Source organism: Zonotrichia leucophrys, chromosome 5 (assembly GCF_028769735.1).
Source record: "Zonotrichia leucophrys gambelii isolate GWCS_2022_RI chromosome 5, RI_Zleu_2.0, whole genome shotgun sequence".
In the NCBI taxonomy this organism is placed as follows: Eukaryota; Metazoa; Chordata; class Aves; order Passeriformes; family Passerellidae; genus Zonotrichia; species Zonotrichia leucophrys.
Window position 1 is genome coordinate 55,201,036 of NC_088175.1, and position 18,699 is coordinate 55,219,734.

Below are 18,699 nucleotides of genomic sequence, written 5' to 3' on the forward strand. Positions count from 1 at the left end.
AAACGGGGCTTTAAACAATCAAGTCTAATTGAAGGCATCCCTGTCCATGGCAGCGTGTTGGAAACTAGATTATCCTTAACCCTTCCAACCCTGACCATGATTCTGTTTTCCTATGGACGTACAAACATCTGCTGGCAGCTGTGACCCTGCTATCCTTCAGCTGCCCTTCGCTTTGGGGCAGCTGAGGCTGAACTGAGCGGTGTGAGCACTGTGCCCACACCTACCTTCACCCTTCGGCACCCATGGTACCTGGGTCACCCACCCACCCAGCCCCGCTGTGCCCGGCCCCCGTGCGCGGCCGGAGGATGGAGCGGGGGGCGAGGCGCTGCCCCGGCTCCCTTGGGGTGCCCCCAGCCGGGAGCGGAGCGGCTCCCGCACCGCCCGGGGCCACCGGGAGCCGTGCGAGGCGAGCGGGCCCTCCCCGGCGGGAGGGAGGGCGGGAGGAGGGGAGGGAAGGAACGGGAGAGCCGGGAGAGCGGAGCAGGAGCTGCCTCAAATGCTTGAAATAATTCCGCTTCCGTTCAGAGCCGGGAACAGCCTCCCACGGCACCGGGGCCTCGGAGCCGTGCCGCTGCTCCGTCCCGCAGCGCCGGCGGCGGCTGGCCCAGCATGGCAACCTCCCCGCAGAAATCCCCTTCTTCCCCCAAGTCCCCCACCCCCAAATCTCCCCCCTCCAGAAAGAAGGATGACTCCTTCCTGGGCAAGCTCGGCGGCACGCTGGCCAGGAGGAAAAAAGCCAAGGAAGGTAAAAATTAACAGGTTCGCATATTTCCTGGGAGTTACCTTACTGTGTGGGGGGGAGGGAGGGAGGAGACTGGGGGAGAGGAAAAGGCTCTGGGGAGCGGGAGGAAGGGGCTGGCGGGGAAGGACGTGCGGGGTGGGGTGGGCAGGCAGGCGAGCGACGAGGGAGGAGCCGCCCCGGCCCGCCGGCACCATTCCCGGGGCCTTCTGTGCGGGGCCGCTCCCGGAGCGTGTGTGTGCAGTGTTTGTGTAGTGTTTGTGTGCGGGATCTGGGTGCGGCGCCACTCCCGGAGCGTGTGTGCAGTGTTTGTGTGGGGCTGCTCCCGGAGTGTGTGTGCGGCATCTGTGTGAGGCGCCGCTCCCGCGGTCCGCCTGCGGGCCCGGCCGGGGAAGGACGGATGGAAGGAGCGCTGCCCACAGCGGCCCGGGCGCCCGGCGGGCCCCGCAGGCCTGGGAGCGCACGGGGATTTTTTTCCCTCAGCGGGATTTGCCTCCGCTGCTGGGGTGCGGCCACCCCAGAGCCCGGGGCCGTGGCCCCCCAAACCCGGTGTGAGTCACCCGGCGGTGCGGTGCGGTGGGCACACAGCGCTCTGTGCAATGCACGCCTCTGACACGAGTTCCAGAGCAGCGATCGCTCCTCCGCGGCTCGGAGCGCAGTTATCCTCGTGCTGAGCAAAATACTTCTACAGAACCTTTAGAGAAGGCCGAGCATGTACAGCAGTCTGGTTCTTTGTCCGTACATGCGAGTTAGTACCCACCCCTCGCTGAATTTTCCTGTGTGAAATCCCATGACAGCGAGAGAATGGAAATTTACCCTCGCTCACCCATCGTTTTCACAGCTGCGCTTAATTTAAATGTGATGCAAACAGAGCTAACGCAACAGTCGCTTCATTGAGTTTTTCAAGCAGAATTCATTGCTGGTGAGTGTGAGGAAGGGTGTGAGGCTCAGCAGCCCCTTGCTCCCCATGCACACACAGCGCTGGAGCCAGGCACGCAGCGTTTCAGTGCTGGGGATGAGGGTGACACCACTCGGGAGGCTTCAGCTCCTCATTCTGTAGCTCTCACGTCATGTTTCTGTGATGTACGGCCTTGCTTTTCAGTTAGATCCATGTTGCGCAACTGTGCTCACATCATTTGGCTTTTTCTGGTCATTGCAGATGGAGCAGATGTTGATGAAAGAGTAAAGAATGATAGCTCCAGTAATTACCTACTTTTCAAAATTACTGTTAGAGTATTTGTGACTATTAGCAACATTGAATTAGCAACAGTCTTCCTTGATGAGTCCACGCTGTAGGTGTGTTTAGACATCTTTAAGTAAGCCTATTTGTGGCAGTTTAGGTATGTCCATTACATTGTCGTTAGTATTGTTTTTACTATTAAATGGTTTTTTCCTTAGTGGCGGAGGTCTGAAGTCACAAATCTCCAGCAAACTGTTAGAGGCAGCAGTTACTTTTATCCACTATCTTGTAATCTTACAAGAATATTTATTCTGTGAAATCATACTTCTTCTCATTAATGTATTACATTTATGGATTAAAACCTGCACCTGCCATTTCTTTATCATCTGTCCTTTTGAAATTTTGAACCTGCATTGTCCTTGTCTTTTGTGTTTCCCAATTTTCTAAGGTCTGTCTAAAAATGACTTTTTTTTATTAACTTTGTAAGGACTGTTATTTGCTGATGGACAAAAATGTATTGTGTTAAATTCACCGTTAAATTTTTACTTGAGTGTGTATTTGTGACCTTTATCTGGTGGAAGCATATGTAGGGGTGAAATTGATAGTATGCTATCTTATCTTTCTTTTTATTGATTTATGGGTTTTAACACATTCAGGTGGCTTGAGCCGTATTGTAAAGCCTGTCCTCTTTCTTAATTCTTAATTTTTTTCTCTACTAAAAACACATACAAGTTTGCAAACAATTAACGAGCATCGTGCCTCGCTGGCTGTGGCCCACATAGGTTCCATCTTAAGTTGTGCTGGGTTTTTTTTTGTGGGGCTCCAGGTGTTTTTGAAGCCTAGCTAGGAATTTCAGAGGTCAGTTTGCTTGTTCATCTAGGATCTGAGCTTGGGTGGTTTTTTCCTGCTTTGACCAACCTGTGGCAGGTTTCCCATGGTGGTGGGTCTTGGCCATAGAAGTGCATGTGGTTTTCAGCTGCTTACACACAGGATGGATAGGAAAATGGTCAGTATAAGTCAGGATACATGAGGGACATCTGAAAATTTCCATGTCTTTCAGTTGGTGTAAATTCTGCTGTTACACAGAGGAGAGAAGCAAACTGATTTACTCCAGTGTTTCACCACAAGGGCTAAGAACTGGTGGTTTTTAATAATGCAAAATATATTTTATCTCTTGTAGGGGCTATGCTGGTTACACTTTAGTACCATCTCTGCTATATATGTGGGTAACTGTTGTAGGTGATACACTATTACATGTCTGTGAGTTTTGTATTTTTGTCATCAACAGAGGTTTTGATTGTTGTCAAAACTACACTTTTGTATATTGCAACAACAGAGCCAGTGCCAATGTACTTCACCAAATGAAAATCCTTTAGGATCTGAAGTGACTTTATGATGAAGAGTAATGCAGATTATTAATGAAGAGAGTAAAGTTTATGTAGTTCTAGGTGTAGCAGAAATCATATATTTATATATATATATATATATATATATTTATAAATATATATGTATATTTATTTATATATATAAATAGCAGAAATATTTATACATATTTATATATATAAATTTAAATATATATGTATATTTATTTATATATATAAATAGCAGAAATCATATTTATATATTTATATATATTTATAGATATATTTATATATATTTATATATATAAATTTAAATATATATATATGTATATTTATTTATATATAAATATATATAAAAATAAATATATATATGTTTATTTATATATAAAAATATATATATAAATATATGATTTCTGCTACACCTAGAACTACATAAACTTTACTCTCTTCATTAATAATCTGCATTATATATATATATGTACACATATATATAAATATATATATAAATATATATATAAATATATAGAAATATTCCCATATTTTCTATGGGAAAATATAGTACAACATAAAAAGCAATTTCAGTATTGATGTTAATTTATACGCATACATATATATATAAAATACATAGCAAACCTGTGCTTATGTATTTCAAAGTTCTTGGCAGTGGTAAGAGGTCCACCAGTGGAAGAGGTGAGGGTAGTTTAGACAAGTGAAATGAACAAGTTACTGACCAAAACAAAGAGAATAACCTGAGATACTTGAGATATCTCACAGGATGTAAGCAAGGATTAGTCATAGCATAAGACATATGTTAATATGGAAAATACATTGCCATTACATATTAGGGAGTATTTGATAAAATCTGGAATTTGGAGCTTGGATTTGTTGATGTTGTCTGTCACGTAGAGCCATGGTCTGGTTTTCATGTACAGCATCTCATCACCAGTGGTGTAATTCCAGGATGAGAGCATTGTGCTTTGCTCTTCCCTGTGAGAGCATCTGCAGCTGCATCTCTAAATGGAGCATGCATTCTGTTAAGGTAGCTAAATTACAAATTATTAACTATGTTTGGAATTAATTATATTAGCTTTTTAGGCAGTGAGAGAATTCTGAACGAAGACTAAAATACCTGACAGCCTGTGTGCAAACTGAACTGTGGTGTGCAAAAGTTGTTTGTGGTTTTTAGTAAGGTTCCCTCCCCTTTATTGCTGAAAGGCATTTAAAGATTGGCCACCCCATATATGCTAGTGAAGGATCCCAGTCCTTATCTGTCAGGGGTTCACATACATGGTGGAGCTCATCATATGAGCAAAAAAGGCCCACAAATTCGATTTTCTGTAAGCTTGTTACAGTATTCTGTACTGTGTACTAAACATGTCTTTAAACACATGTAAGAGAACAAAATGGCCTTTTTAAAAAACATTTGGGGGCGGGGGGGATAGTGGAGATTGTGTTATCTAATGAATTTTTCATGGTGGATTTAGTAAGGTCATGTGTGATTGTCCTCCTTGAATTTTCCTGGCCTGGCTATTATAAACACAGAAAATTTCCTCCCCCTAATAGCTTACCTTAGTGGAGAATGTAAAGAATGGGCCCTGACATGCTGATAAATCTGTGACACATTTGGGTACAGAGAGTGAAGTTCAGAATTGCTTAAATTGCAGAGGAGCAGATGGGGAACAGACAGCTTGAGCCCGTGAATTTGGTGGAGAGCAATTGTACGGGCTCAGTCAGTTTGCCAATTGATGTGACATCAATTTCAGTAATTTGACTGCTCTTCTGCCCAGTTTATTTGGGGCTGATGGGCAGGAGAAAGAAGGAATTTTCTGCTGTCCTCCACTTGTGATATCTCTTCTTTTTGTGTTTGCCTTGTTTTGATGTAATTTTGGTATGTGGGGTAGGCAGTGTGCCTCTCTGTGTGCCTCAGGGAAGAGCATGTTAACAGTGTAAAATATTGTAAATTCTGGTGGGTTTTGATAATAACCTTAACTTTCTTAATCTTCATGTATTTTATGGTATAATATGAAATCAGAAAAATCTAAGAATGCAGAGAGTAAATGTAGGCTGATGAAAGCTTTTCAGGTGTTTTACATAGAATGATTATCTTTCTGCAATCCATGAGTAAAATGCTTTGCTTTGACCGTGGGGCTCACTGACAGAAAGATCATGCTCTGGGCCTTTTCCAATGAAATGGGAACTTATTTCTTGATGTAGAAGAAGTGTTCTGCTAGATTTTAATTGACTCATTTTCTTTGGACCTGTTTCTGCAACTTACTGCCCAGCAATTGTAAATGACTGGTTTTTGTGTCAGTAGATGTTTGTGCTTGTCTGTTTCTTGTGTGAGAGATTCTGGGCTGGCTGAAACACTCAGCAGGCTTTTCTTTTCCTCTGCTCTTGCCTGATGCTGTATTTAAAATCAGGAGCTGGAAGAAGTGATCTGTGTCCTACCATTGTATTTTATGTCATGAATGATGGAAATGAGCCCCTGGGTGCTAATTTCATACTGGTGTTCAGAGGATGGCGTGTGGTGTCTCCTGGGGAAAGGGAGACGTGGGGAAGGCTTTACTGTCACTCTCCAGTGCCATCAGAGTGCCTGAGCTGCTGCTTTTGCTGTCTGGTTCTCCACCAGCCTCACTGCACCCCACCTGCAATGTGCTCACAATCCTTTCCCTGTATTCTGTGCTGCACGTTTCCGTGTCCCTGGTGATGCTGGGCAAAACCTGCTAGCGTCACCACTGAAGGAATTACTGCCTTGGAGCGAGTTCTCTTAAGGACATAAAATACTTCTGTTCTGTGGAAGGAACGTGGACAAGCAGAAAAATAGAGGGGAGGTCCACTTGCTTTGTTTGTTGTCACTTCAGTGCTTCAGGCCTTCTGAGCACACGTGCAGTAGGAGAGAAACTGCTCAGGAGGACAGCACCAGTGGTGTGCTTTGTAGCCAGATTGTCGGGGCATTGTCTGGGGAGGCCTGTGCTGTGCTGGTGGAAGGGATTGCTCAGTGGGGAGGAGGGGAATTGCCTCTGAAAGCTGAGCACCCTCCTGTTGCTTGGGCTGGGATGGCAATGGCCCTGCAGGTGCAGCTCTGTTGTATTGGCAGGGAGGGATGATGGATCTGACTCCATGTTCTCAGAATGCTAATTTATTATTTTATGGTGCTATATTATATTAAAGAATACTATACTAAACTAATACAGAAAGGATACTTACAGAAGGCTAAAAAGATAATAATGAAAACTCCTGACTCTCTCCAGAGTCCTGACACAGCTTGGCACTCATTGGCCAAAGAGTGAAAACAACTCACAGCAAAATCCAATGAAACAATCTCCAAACACATTCCACATGAGCACAACACAGGAGAAGCAAATGAGATAAGAATTGTTTTCCTTTTCTCTGAGGCTTCTCAGATTCCCAGGAGAAAAATCCTGGGCAAAGGGGTTTTTCAGAGAATGTGAATGCCACAGAGCTCCCAGGGATAAATGTGGATGGCATCTCTGCCCTGCTTGGGGCTGTTCAGCATCTGTCCAGCTGGGCTTTGCCCAGGTGGAGCTTTCTTTGTTTCCCCCTTTTTAACAGCCTCTGGCTCCAGCTGGTTCAGAGAAAGACATGAAATATTGTGAATGCGTTTCTGAATCCCAAAAATAAAATATGATCCTAAAATTATTCTTAAAAGTTCATTGTTTCAAAGTTCATGCAGGGCCCAGTCTGGCTATGCTCAGTCCGTGTGTTTCATGTGCAGCTCAAATCTGCAGGAATGTTTGAGTCCCAGGTGCCAGCTTTTCTGCCAGACAGGTAATTGAGTGTATATCCAGAGCTGGGCTATCATGGTACAGCTGAGTGTGTGCATGATTATTTTATTATTTTCTGAAAATTACTGCTGTGAGGTGTTTTGGATGCCAGAAGTGTTTTTTGAAAGGAATGGGGGGTGGGGGCTAAAAGCAAGTCTGTGTGGATCTTACATGTCTCCAGTGGTCCATGTGTGAATCACGTAGGCCATCAGAGACATCTTGTGTTCAGAAATCGTAAAATACCTGTTGTGACATGTTGTTAGCATTATGAAGCTGTTATGAAGCTTCTGTTGGCTTGCCCTTTCCTGTTAGTATTGGAAAGAAGGCATTTCTGCCAGGCATTTCTGCCCTGGGCTTTGACCTCCTGTTCTGACCCAAACCAGAATTCTACTGTTCTCCGACTACCTGCATGAGGGCAGCAGAGCCACTGAACTCTTGTCTTTGCATTTGACTTGCAAAAGCCTAAATTACATGGGCAAGTCAGCTGCTATTTCCTGACTTTTATTTACTGACTTTTTCCCATTTCAGCAATTCTTTCATCATCTGAGCTGAGGTTTCAGCTAAAAATAAGCATGCATTGAACAATTGGTTGAAGAGCCTCCAGTGCTTTCAGATTACAGGATGGAGCCATGGAAAAGAGAAAAAAAAAAAAAACCAAAAACAAGCAAAACAAACAAAAAAAACCCACAAAAACCCAACAAAACAACAACAACACCCCCAAAAAACAAGCAAACAAAAAACAACCCAAAAAACCCCACCAAAACCAGCTAGGCACCAGCTCAGATCGATGCACTTTTGTTTCAGTGCTAATTTTTTCCTTTACACCTCCAGATTTAAAACATGCATTCCCTTAGATCATCCTCATAAAAACAAATATCTGGTTTGCAGAGTGAAGGTGGATATAATTGAGTAATGCTGTAGAATAAATATGAGGTGCTCAACTGAGGATAAAGTTTTCACCCTCACTGAAGCGAGTGAGCTGTCGAGAGAATCTGGAGTTTTAGAGCTCTGATATTTCCCATAGCATTGAAAGGAATCTGCCCTGAAGGTAAGAGAAGAGCTAGAGGCCAAGATTGGATTTACATCTTCTGAAACCCCTCACTTTAAAGGCAGCTTCCTGTAAGTACAGGTCTGTGCTTCTAGAAGTCTCCCTTGGACAGAATCTCTGGGATGTATCCTAATTTTTATTTTCTTTCTTTAATGCCTTTGCCAACCGTTAAATGATGCCCTCCCTGCAGAACTGTTCAGTGCTGGCCTCTCTGCCTTTCTCACGGAGATTAAGATAAGGACAGTCCAGTTTGTTTGCTGTGTCACTGTATCTGAGATCCAGTGCTTCCTAATAACTTAATCCAGAGTTGTGCAGTCTTTTTCAGCAAAATGCTGGTGTTGCTGTGGGTGAAATCAGCAGTTGCTGGGCTGGGGCTGAAGGTGTAGCTTGCTCTCTGTGTGTTCTGTCTGCCTTCTCCAGCTCGTAGGAGTTCCTGTGCTGCTCTGTAGTTGGAGCACTGAGCAGCAAAGCCTTGCTCTCTGCATGCATCCTCATGCATTTTCTGCTTGCTGTGCTAATACTTACTAATAGATAATGTTATTTGGCTTGAATACCTTTGTCCCTGTTGGAATTGGGTGTGTATGTCTGTGTTGAGTGCACCAGTGAGTTAATTCACTTTAGTGACCAAACTGAAATACAAACAAAAGATGTCTTGGACCACAAGCAAAATCAGATCAATAGCCTTTTGTGAATCCTTAGTCTACTCTGCAACTACCCCTTGAAAAGCTGTGCTCAGGCCAGGGAAAACCAAGGGCCAGAAAAAACCTAGGGATGTGACTGGTCAAGAGTGAGTTGTGCTGGCAGAGCTGTATTAGGAAGATTAGCCACCATCTGTTCACCCAAATCCTGCACCTGCCTCTAGACTGTACCACTGTTCAGCAAGCAGTCATCTTTCTCAAAATGCTAAAGAACTGCAGGGTGAAATAACAAAGCTCTACAGTCTCCCAAATGCTCTGGTTTCATTTTTGTAGTAGTCCATGGGAAATAATGGCATGTGGTGCTGTGAAATGTTCTGATCATATATGTGGGTTTAACACAGAAGGTCCTGACTTAGCAATACTGCTTTCCTTTTAATCTTAGCACTTCCCTTCCTGACTTCTTATTGATCTTTGTGTCAAGCAGCACACAGTGTACCATGGTTGACAATATGTAACTTTGTCTTAGATAATTATTTTTGTGAAAGAAAACACCTGGAATATGAATTTCTGTGGGTCATTCTTGGTAGTTGCAGTTATGGTTAAGTCCCTCTGGCTTCTCTGATTCCTGCTTAGCACAGAGCTGCTCCTGTTCTTTGCCCTTGCAGTGGAGTGGTAGAGCAGTCTGTGGCACTGATCCAGTGATGGGTGATATTAGCTTTTATTCATAGGGAAACCCATGAAGTCCCACTTGGGAAAAGGGACTTTAGGAGGAGAGAGGTGCAACAATTGTCAGTGAGCACTGTTCCCCATCTGGTGCAGAGAGAAGCAGCTCCAGCCCTGTAGTGATTTCCCAGACATAAAAATACAATCTCACACTGCAAAAGCTTTGAAAGAATAAAAAATTCCAAACGTAGCTTGAGCATTGCCATTTCCTGAATATTCCTTTAACATAAGGTTGGTAATTTTTCAATGAAATACGTGTTCACAAACAGAAAAAGTCTGCCACCACATCAATCCAAATTTCCTTGGGAGTTACCAGCTCTTTTCCACTAGCCATGTTTGTTTGGTCATCTTTGTAGGGTGCTTTCCCATGTTCACATCTACTACAAATACCTAAAACCCCACATTACCAGCTGTGGTAACAGACAGCATGCAGGTAATGATTGCTGAGTTATTTTCTGGTAGAATTAAGCATTCTCCTTTACTGCAGAGGGCCAATGGAAGTTGCTTCTGATGACGGGGCTGTTTGTGGGCTTTCTGGGTTCTGAGAGGTGCATGTTAACGTGTCAGGGGTGTTAGCTGGTCACAGGGCTGTGGCTGAGCACCTCCTGGCCCAGGGACAGGCAGGTGTCCCCTCAGCAAACACATGGGCAGGGTGCAGGCAGCCTGCAGAGCGCGTGTGCTGCAGGGCCGGAGTTAGGGTCAGAATCTCCCAGACAAGAATGCCTAAATTGCTGTGCCCTACTTACCCAACTGTGAGCTGCATTAATGAAAGGGAGAGTTTAGACAGAGTGCATTTAGAGTTTAGACTTTGGGTACATTTAGTGGGAGAAGAGATGTTTTCTTTTGTATCTGTCCAGGTGGTCCTTTTGAAGCAAGCCAAAATAAGCCTCCTCACCTGGGTAACGGCCTGAATGGGTTGGCAGGGTGTGAATCCATTTTCAACACATGTAAAGAAAAGTGTAACAGTTTGCCAGTGCACAGCCTTTCATTTATTTTTTTCTTAGCAGGTTTTTTCTTTGGCCACTGAGTTAGGCTGAGGCCTAATTTTTTTTTTTTTAACCGTAGGCAGTTCTAAAGTAGCAAACTATTAATAGTGAAATATTGGTTTAGAAGAACACTAATGCACAGGGGATTCTAGAGCAAACGAGGCATTGCTGTCAATGGTTCAGATTGTTCTTAATTACAATAATGGTATTATAGGAGCTGCAGTTGCTGTTGGGCACAAAAGAAGATAATGATAATGTCAGAGTGCTCAGAGTAAATGCAGTATAATGTATTGCAGAGCTGAATTCAAAAGATGATATGCCTAACTTGTCGTCAGGATGCATGAAGAAGAAGAATGGTAAAAGGTCAGAACACTTTTCATTCTAACTGTGTAGTTCAGGGGTTTGGGTTTTGTGGTTTGTTTGTGGGTTTTTGTGGCTTATGCTTTCAGGTTTAAGAAGAAATGTCAGGTCTCATGTGTTTAAATGATAAGTATTAATTTTATTAGAAGGTGTGATCACATCTGTCCTACCCACTTGGAATAATGAACATCACTCTTGCTTTGAGAAGGAAAGGAGATATCTATTGGCTCAGTACCCTCATATCCTCACCACACTTGATATTGATCCTGTCAGAATAACAGGAATAGAGTAGATTTGGGCCCAAGTCATAATTTGCCCCAGTAGCCTCTGGAAGCTTGTCCACACCTATTTGATTCATGTGATCCCTATTTTACAATGAGACCAAAAAAAATGAACTCTGACTTTAGGCGTGCTTGAAAGCTGCATTAGAATTTTATGGCTAGCGGCCAAATCTGAATTGCAGCACTTTTAAGCATTCTTATGCTGTGCACTCAAATTCATTACTGCAGAGAAAGAGACTTTGCTGTTTGACTGCAAAGTAAAACTGGCAGCAGAGCCGCTCGTGGTCTCGCATTCTTGTCACTGCTTTGTTATAATTCTCAATCATATGTAAGGACACGGAATAAACTGGAAAATAGTGGTGGTATTCCTCATTATCCCACGAGTGTTCAAGTGACTTAGGGTCCTGCATTACTCGTAAATCCTTACTGCAGTGGTGGGTTGAATTGGAAACAAAATAATCAGCATCCAGTTGATCTGCAGCTTTATTATCCTGTTCACTTTTAACTGACTTGAAATAGTTACCCGCAAATAAATCATCCTTAACCGATTTGTTGCGGTGACTCCCAAACGAAACGGCTGATGTAGAACCCGAGTAAATGTTTTTTAGGCGTTGTTGTGTGATGCAGAAGGAGCCAGCATGCCCGGCCGGTTTTGTCTCAGCAGCCTCAGGGTGCAGGTGCTGTGCAGGGCACAAGGTGGCTCCAGCTGACGAGGAAAGCCGGTGCGAGCAGCCCGAGTGCCAGGATCCGCAGGAATCGGCTGCTGCTGTGTCACTGGAGCTCGGCAGATCCTCAGTGCACGCCTGCTATCCTGAAAATGAGCTGCATCCTAATGACCTGCAGCAGAGAGGCCTTAGAGTCAAACCAGTACGTTCAGATTGCATTTGGGCTCTTGTATTTCGTTTTTGAGGGAGTTCCCCATGTGGGTTTTATCAGACATTCTCCTTTTGCCTGAGTAAAAGATAATTCTGTGCAGAACAGCATTCCCAGGGTAAGCTATCAAAATAAACAGAGTTGGTGTACACAGAGAGAACACAAATGTAAAGTAAGCAGGACAGAAGATAGGACAGAGAATGAAAGCTTAATGAGAAGGGATTTGGGATTTTTGGTCTGGGTTGTTTGGGCTTTTTGGAAACAGGTCATTATAATTTAATGGATAGATGAGAGAAAAGACTAAGTTGATAAGAAAACCCCATATTATAAACAGATAGTCAGAAATGCTGTTGTTGGTCTTGCACCCTCTAAAATAGCAGTTTTGTTTTCAGAGTCTCCTAGAAGTAAATTGCTTGTCCTTTGCTATTCCCAACATAATATTAGCTGGTAACAGTCTGGCCTTACACAGAACATCTCGTCTGACTGAAACACCTGAGAATTTTAAGGTGAGATCAGAAAAGGAGAAATGTTTGTTCTCCCTGCACCATCTGCTTGGGCAACTGAGGCAGAAAAGGTGAATTGATTTTCTCATGTGATCTTCTGCAGGCAAAGAAGTGGAAGGAAGCAGTGGTCTCCTCATTTCTGTGGTTAGTCTTGCTCCATTAGGCAGCTTTGTGCCATTCACAGTTTTTGTTGGTTTTTTAACTCTCTGATGTGTGTCCTGATACAGTTTAGATTTTAATACGAAACTGAACTTTTAACTGGTTGGGGCTCATTGGTTGGTCGATTGGTTTTTATATGGGAACTAGGTAGAAGTTTCCTGGAGTTTGAATTTTTAATATGCTTTACATGCAGTAGCAGCAGGAATTATATTAAATAGATATATGAAGAAATAACATTTCTTAATGTGATCTTTGACTCTATCCCAAAGAAGGAAGGCTTGGTTAAGAGGTTTAAGATGTTTGACATAATAACAGTCTTTCTCAAAGTAATGTCAGGTGTTAAAAAAAATTTATAAATCTAACTTCGCTGTATTATTTATTTTAAAAGTCTTGAAGTGTATAGTGTAGTGTATATATTTCTTATATATACTATATATAAGTATATATAGTGAAGTGTGTATATTTCTTCTCTAACATCTAATGTTAAATACAGTGAAATAGATTAGGCACCAGACCTACATAGAGTTAATATTAAAACAGTGCAAAGCACGATTTTGGCTTTGTAAATTCTTTGTATTTTCATTTTTACAAATTAATTTTATCAAAAGTCAGCTGTGGGCATGATTCTAATTACTGGCTTCCCATATTAGAAGTAATCCCTTTGTTCTTCATTCAGACAGGACGCCCATTAAGGTCAAGGAAAGTTTTGACTGAATAAGGAATACAACAACTGGCTGTAGTTTTAGTACATGTAGGGCCAGATTGTGGGTCAGGGCCAGCTTTAAGTGTGCAGCTCCAGTGATTCCACATCTTGTGCATAATAGGCAGATCCTTCACACTGTTATGATGGTACTTTATTAACATGTCAAATACAGAAGAAAAAAACCTGACAGTGTTATGGCTGCTCAGAATCTTATTAGCACATCTTGGTGTTTGGTGTTTCTGAACTGAAATTATGCAAATATGTCTTCAAAAACATTTCCCCGTTTTCATGAAAGAGCAAAGAAAATAGAAGTAATCAAAAATTGGTATTAAATACTCAAATAGTTCAGGCAATTAATAAATCTGCCGTTGCAGAATAGAAGGTCTGTGGGCTGGAGCTGGCTCTTAACTTAATGTTAACTTACATTTAATTAGCCAGACCAGATGGAAGCTGGCTAAGCTTCGCATGAAGGCTTGTGGGAGAAAGACATAATCTTCCATTTTGTCAAAGGAACTAATACCACAGATTAAAGGTCGGTGTTCTTTTCAGAATTTAAAGAGTGGATGCACTGTGGCTGACAGCAAGAAACAGCAAGGGCACTAACAAATTAGCTTAACCCCTGGATGACTGGCGTGCCAGCTCTGCTTCATTCACTTCCCCAGTTCAAACCATCAGTCTCCAGCTCCAGTAATAAATCCCAGGGAGATAAGGATGTCTGTACGTTTTATTCTTTTGTCAGGGAAGTAGAATTGTATGTAGTCACTTATCATGGCTAGAGGGATGAAGTTGTGGGAAATGTTTTCTTACTCAGTGGAGTAAAACTTCACGCTGTTGAGATGCTAAGCACTTGGGATCAGTCTGACAAACCACTTAATTCCCCTCCTGACAATGAGCCTGCAAGCAGACAAGTCAAAGATGCAAGTCAAGAAAGCACTCATGGCTCAGAGAGGTGCATACATGGATCGTGTCAGAGCAGGCAGAGCTGAAGGACTAAGTAGGCACATTCTCTGCTAAGGCTTGGAAATGGAGTGCAAAGAGGGAATGGAGCTGTCAGCCTTAAGGAAAGCTGCAAGAAATTGCACATTTTTAAAAGTGGGGGAATGGGAGTCTATTAAAAAAAACAGACAGGAAGAGGGAAAGGAAAGGAAATTTCAGGAAAGGAAATTTCAGGAAAGGAAATTTCAGGAAATTTCAGGAAAGGAAATTTCAGGAAATTTCAGGAAAGGAAATTTCAGGAAAGGAAAGGAAATTTCAGGAAATTTCAGGAAAGGAAAGGAAATTTCAGGAAAGGAAATTTCAGGAAAGGAAATTTCAGGAAATTTCAGGAAAGGAAAGTTCAGAAAGAAATTTCAGGAAAGGAAATTTCAGGAAAGGAAATTTCAGGAAAGGAAATTTCAGGAAAGGAAATTTCAGGAAAATTTCAGGAAAGGAAAGAAATTTCAGGAAAGGAAATTTCAGGAAGAAAGGAAAGGAGAAAGGAAAGAAGGAAGAAAGGAAAGAAGGAAAGGAAGGAAAGGAAAAGGAAAGGAAAGGAAAAGGAAAGGAAAAGGAAAGGAAAGGAAAGGAAAGGAAAAGGAAAGGAAAGGAAAGGAAAGGAAAGGAAAGGAAAGGGAAAGGAAGCTTATGCTAATTATCTGAACTTTTAACCAGTCTTTGGGGCTACTTCCCAGGGGCTTCAGCAAGGTAGGAGAAAGTTCTTTCTGAGGTGGAGGATAACAACACACATACCAAGAAATAATACAAACTTGGAGTTGCTATGAAACATCACATAATTGTGCAGAAAAGAAGGTACCCTCAGCAGTAAGTAATAACTGCTACAACTTTGGTCTGCCATCTTCGAGTATCTTATTTACAGTGGAAATACCTGTGCACAGTCTGGCTTGGGAGAGGAAGCTGGGAAATAAGCACCTGCTGTTGGAGTCAGGTTTATGCCTGTGTTCATGTACAGCAGCAGGGAATGAAATGCCTGTTGGACTTCTCTCAGCTGGAATGCAGGCACCTGTAGAGCTTTATTATCTCGCTCATTTTTAACTGGTAGGTGTCTTTTGAACACACAAATAACATAGCAGGTCTAGGTGCTTAAGTTCCACAGCCATAACCACTTCAGTTCCCACAATATGGAAAATCACCTGGTAGTCACAATGTATTTTGAAACACTTACAAACAAGCCTTTCAAAACATTCTAGAGCTTGCTTCTACATTTTGGTAAACTTTTTTGCTACTAGACCACCTTGCCTAGATTGCATGGGGACACTGCCACGATGGCCACTGCCCATTTGATGGTTGTATCACTGAAGTGAAACCCCTTGGGTGAGATGGGCTCAGCTCTTATAAAGAGTGGAGCAGTTTGCACATCGCAGTTATTCAATTGTGCTTGCTGACAGTCCCAGGAGAGAGGGCTAAGGCCCTGAATGAACATCAAAACTGTGCAACCTATTTATGATTGCCTTGTGTAGATGGAGGTTTGGTATGCTGAGGTGAGAAAATCTGTGCTGCTGTTTGCTGTAGCTTCTTTAGAATGTGGATAAACTCAAGATTCCAGCACCACACACCTCTGCAAGGTGCACAGAGTAAAAAAAAATTAATTTTAATGTGGAAAGCTCTTCTACTGTGTCAGCTAAACTGGAGATTTGGAATCCCACTGAGTGCTTTGAAAGCAGTATGCACATGTATTTATGTTGATGCTTTCAGCTCTTTTCTCATTTTTAAATAATTGCATCCTGGGGATGGAAGAATTATTTTACTAGTCCCTGCTTACTAGACCACATTTATATACAGTTACCAACTGGTGGCAATGGAGCTACCACAGTTATTTTCCATTCTGAGTTACTGACATATTTCAGATATCACTTGGGGACAAAGTATTTGAAGGGAATGCGAAATTTTAAAACCATTGTAGCTACAAATGATGGAATTAGCATTTATTTAGCAAGTAACTAATTTCAGCTGTTATAAAAGCAGAGAAATGTAAGGGTAGGTAGTGCACTTTTGGGAGAGGTGTAGGTAGTATGAAAATATTTCTTTTGCTTTCCTTGTCAGGTAAAACTTAACAGTGCACATCTAAGCTCTGAGAAATGCCCATACAGTACAGGCCCAGTAGGATTTGTCCCAACAAGTACATTTGAAGAGAACCTTTCTAAGCAAAGTCATTCATCTGCCTCTGATAAGTGTGTCAGACACCTTCAGGTGGGGATCACACTCAGTATTGCAAGGGCACAAGTACAAATTCTGCTTTGATTAAACTGAAAAAATGCTGCAGAAATCAGTAGAGTTTGGGAGCTGCCCTTTTCAGGGAAGTACTGTGCACTATGAAACTTGCCAAAAACTAATGGATTGTTTGCAGGAAATTGGAAGTTAAAGTGCATGAGTCAGTCTACTTCAAGGCTGAACAGTTTCCACTGAACTTAAATAATGAATGCCAAAACCTAGAGACAGTACAAGCAGCTGCAGCGGTTTTCTTCAGTTGTTTTACCCAGGCACTGTCAGGGATTTTGTGTTTAGCAGAGTCCTCCTTGTCTTCTAGTTCATCAGGCTTTAAAAGTGTTACATTCGTTGTTGTTACTGACATGGAAACCTTTGCACAAGAAGCTGCAACCCAAGAATTTTTATTTTTGCTTCAAAGCAGTTACTGCAGAGTACAGACTAGAATGTGCAGTTTCAGGGATTTCATCTGCAGGAAACAACTACGTACTTTTGTGATGACAACCAAAAAAGGAGAGGATAATATTTTTCCTCAGAAGTGATACATGTTAGCTTCACACTTCTCAAAATACTCAGACCATTTTCTTCTGGTGTGTACAAGGATTTCAATATACCTAATGAGATATATCATACATTGGGTGAAAGACAAAATCATTCTCAATAATTTTGATTTGTGACAGATCTTATGCCCAGAGCATATTTGTTCAATAGATCACTTTTTACCAGGCTACTAAATGAATCTAGAGAACAATCCCAAATCAGGAGGAAAAGATATTTTGGTTTTGTTTTCTTCTTTTATCTCTTTTCAATTAGATGAGAACATGACTGAGGTTTTCAAAGGCAGCTGTAGACTTTGATTGTGCTGAGTCAATATAGAAAGGTCTAGAGGAAGTCTAGAAATGTGCCCACCCAGAGGTGCCTCATAAATAATGGCTCCAGCTGTGTTCATTTACATGCACTAACTCCTTTTACCCCTCAGTTTTAATTTGAAGCTCTTTCCTGGCATAATTTACCATGTGAATACTCGCACAGGAGATGATGATCAGGTGGGAGTGAGATTGATCAACAAGTGTGGAACAAGGTGCAATTGCCCCTTTCAAAAGCAGTGGCCGTGGCACAGGTTCCTGCATTAGTTTGGGATATTTAATTATTGTGTGCCTCAGTTTCCAGATGTGTGAAGTGGAGCGGTGACGGGGATTAAATTTGGAAGAACCTTTGAGCTTTCTCAATGAAAAATGTTAAGGGTTATTAAGTGTGAATGTGGTGAAAGGCTTAGCAGACAGGTGTGGATTAAAGAAATGGTTAGAAATCCAGTAATTTAGTTCTAGGTTTAATTGAAAGTTGTAATCCCAGCAATTGGTGCCAGTGTCTTCTAGGATTTAAATGCAGCGCAGTGGAGCGTGTAATTTAAGGCTTTACAGAACAGCATTAGTGCTTATATGTTTATCACTCAGCACGTGTTAGCATTATTCCTGTGGAATGCTCTTAATTAAAATCCAGGAGCTGCTTACAGTGCATTTGATGATCAATATCATGAACACTCAGTCAAGTTAGCAGCAAAATTAATTTAAATGTTACTATAAGACACAAAACAACACGACACGGACACGCTGCTGTTCTCAAGGTAGAAAAAACAGTTTATTTTTTGACTCCAACATTTATAGATTTCCAAAAGTGGCAGTGGATTGGAGGGTGACAGTGCCACCTCTCCAATGACACTGGACAAACCAACAGTCCATCAAATTTCTCTTCTTCCATAAAAGAATGCAAAACAATGAGTTATTTACAGATAATATGTGAGGAGGTTCATTACAAGAAAGTAAACATCAGAAGGCTTAGAAAATCTTTAAAAAGCAGGGTAACATAAAGGAATTATTTTTCTCTAAGCTACGATACAATTGGCAGCGCTTCTGTAACCGGGGCTGTCACGATCGCACGGGAGGTTTTGGCTGCAGATTCCTTGCTGATCAAATGACTTCTGTTTCCATTTTTCAAATCCTAATATTAGCTCAAGTAGGAGGAAAGGGTCTTTATGTTGGGGCAGCAGAAAACAGGGTGCTTTTGCAGCAAAATAGGCATTAGGGCAAGCCTAGTTTATACATTGTACTCTAACGTCTCAGCTTCAAAGCCAGATTTGCTTTGGAAGCTCTCTGAGTTAC

General features: G+C 42.1%; 1 protein-coding gene across 2 annotated transcripts in view; it reads left to right on the top strand.

The window, feature by feature from the left end:
* Window positions 1–466: 466 nt before the first annotated feature.
* PARVA (parvin alpha) overlaps window positions 467–18,699 on the top strand; it is a 63,047-nt gene continuing 44,814 nt past the window's right edge. The window contains exon 1 of one of the 2 annotated variants that reach the window (XM_064715733.1): window positions 467–745. In XM_064715733.1, coding sequence (XP_064571803.1) covers window positions 610–745 — 136 coding nt within the window. In that variant the 5' untranslated portion in view covers window positions 467–609. Of the gene's footprint in view, window positions 760–18,699 lie in introns of both variants that reach the window. The other variant, XM_064715735.1, reaches the window with a different exon arrangement.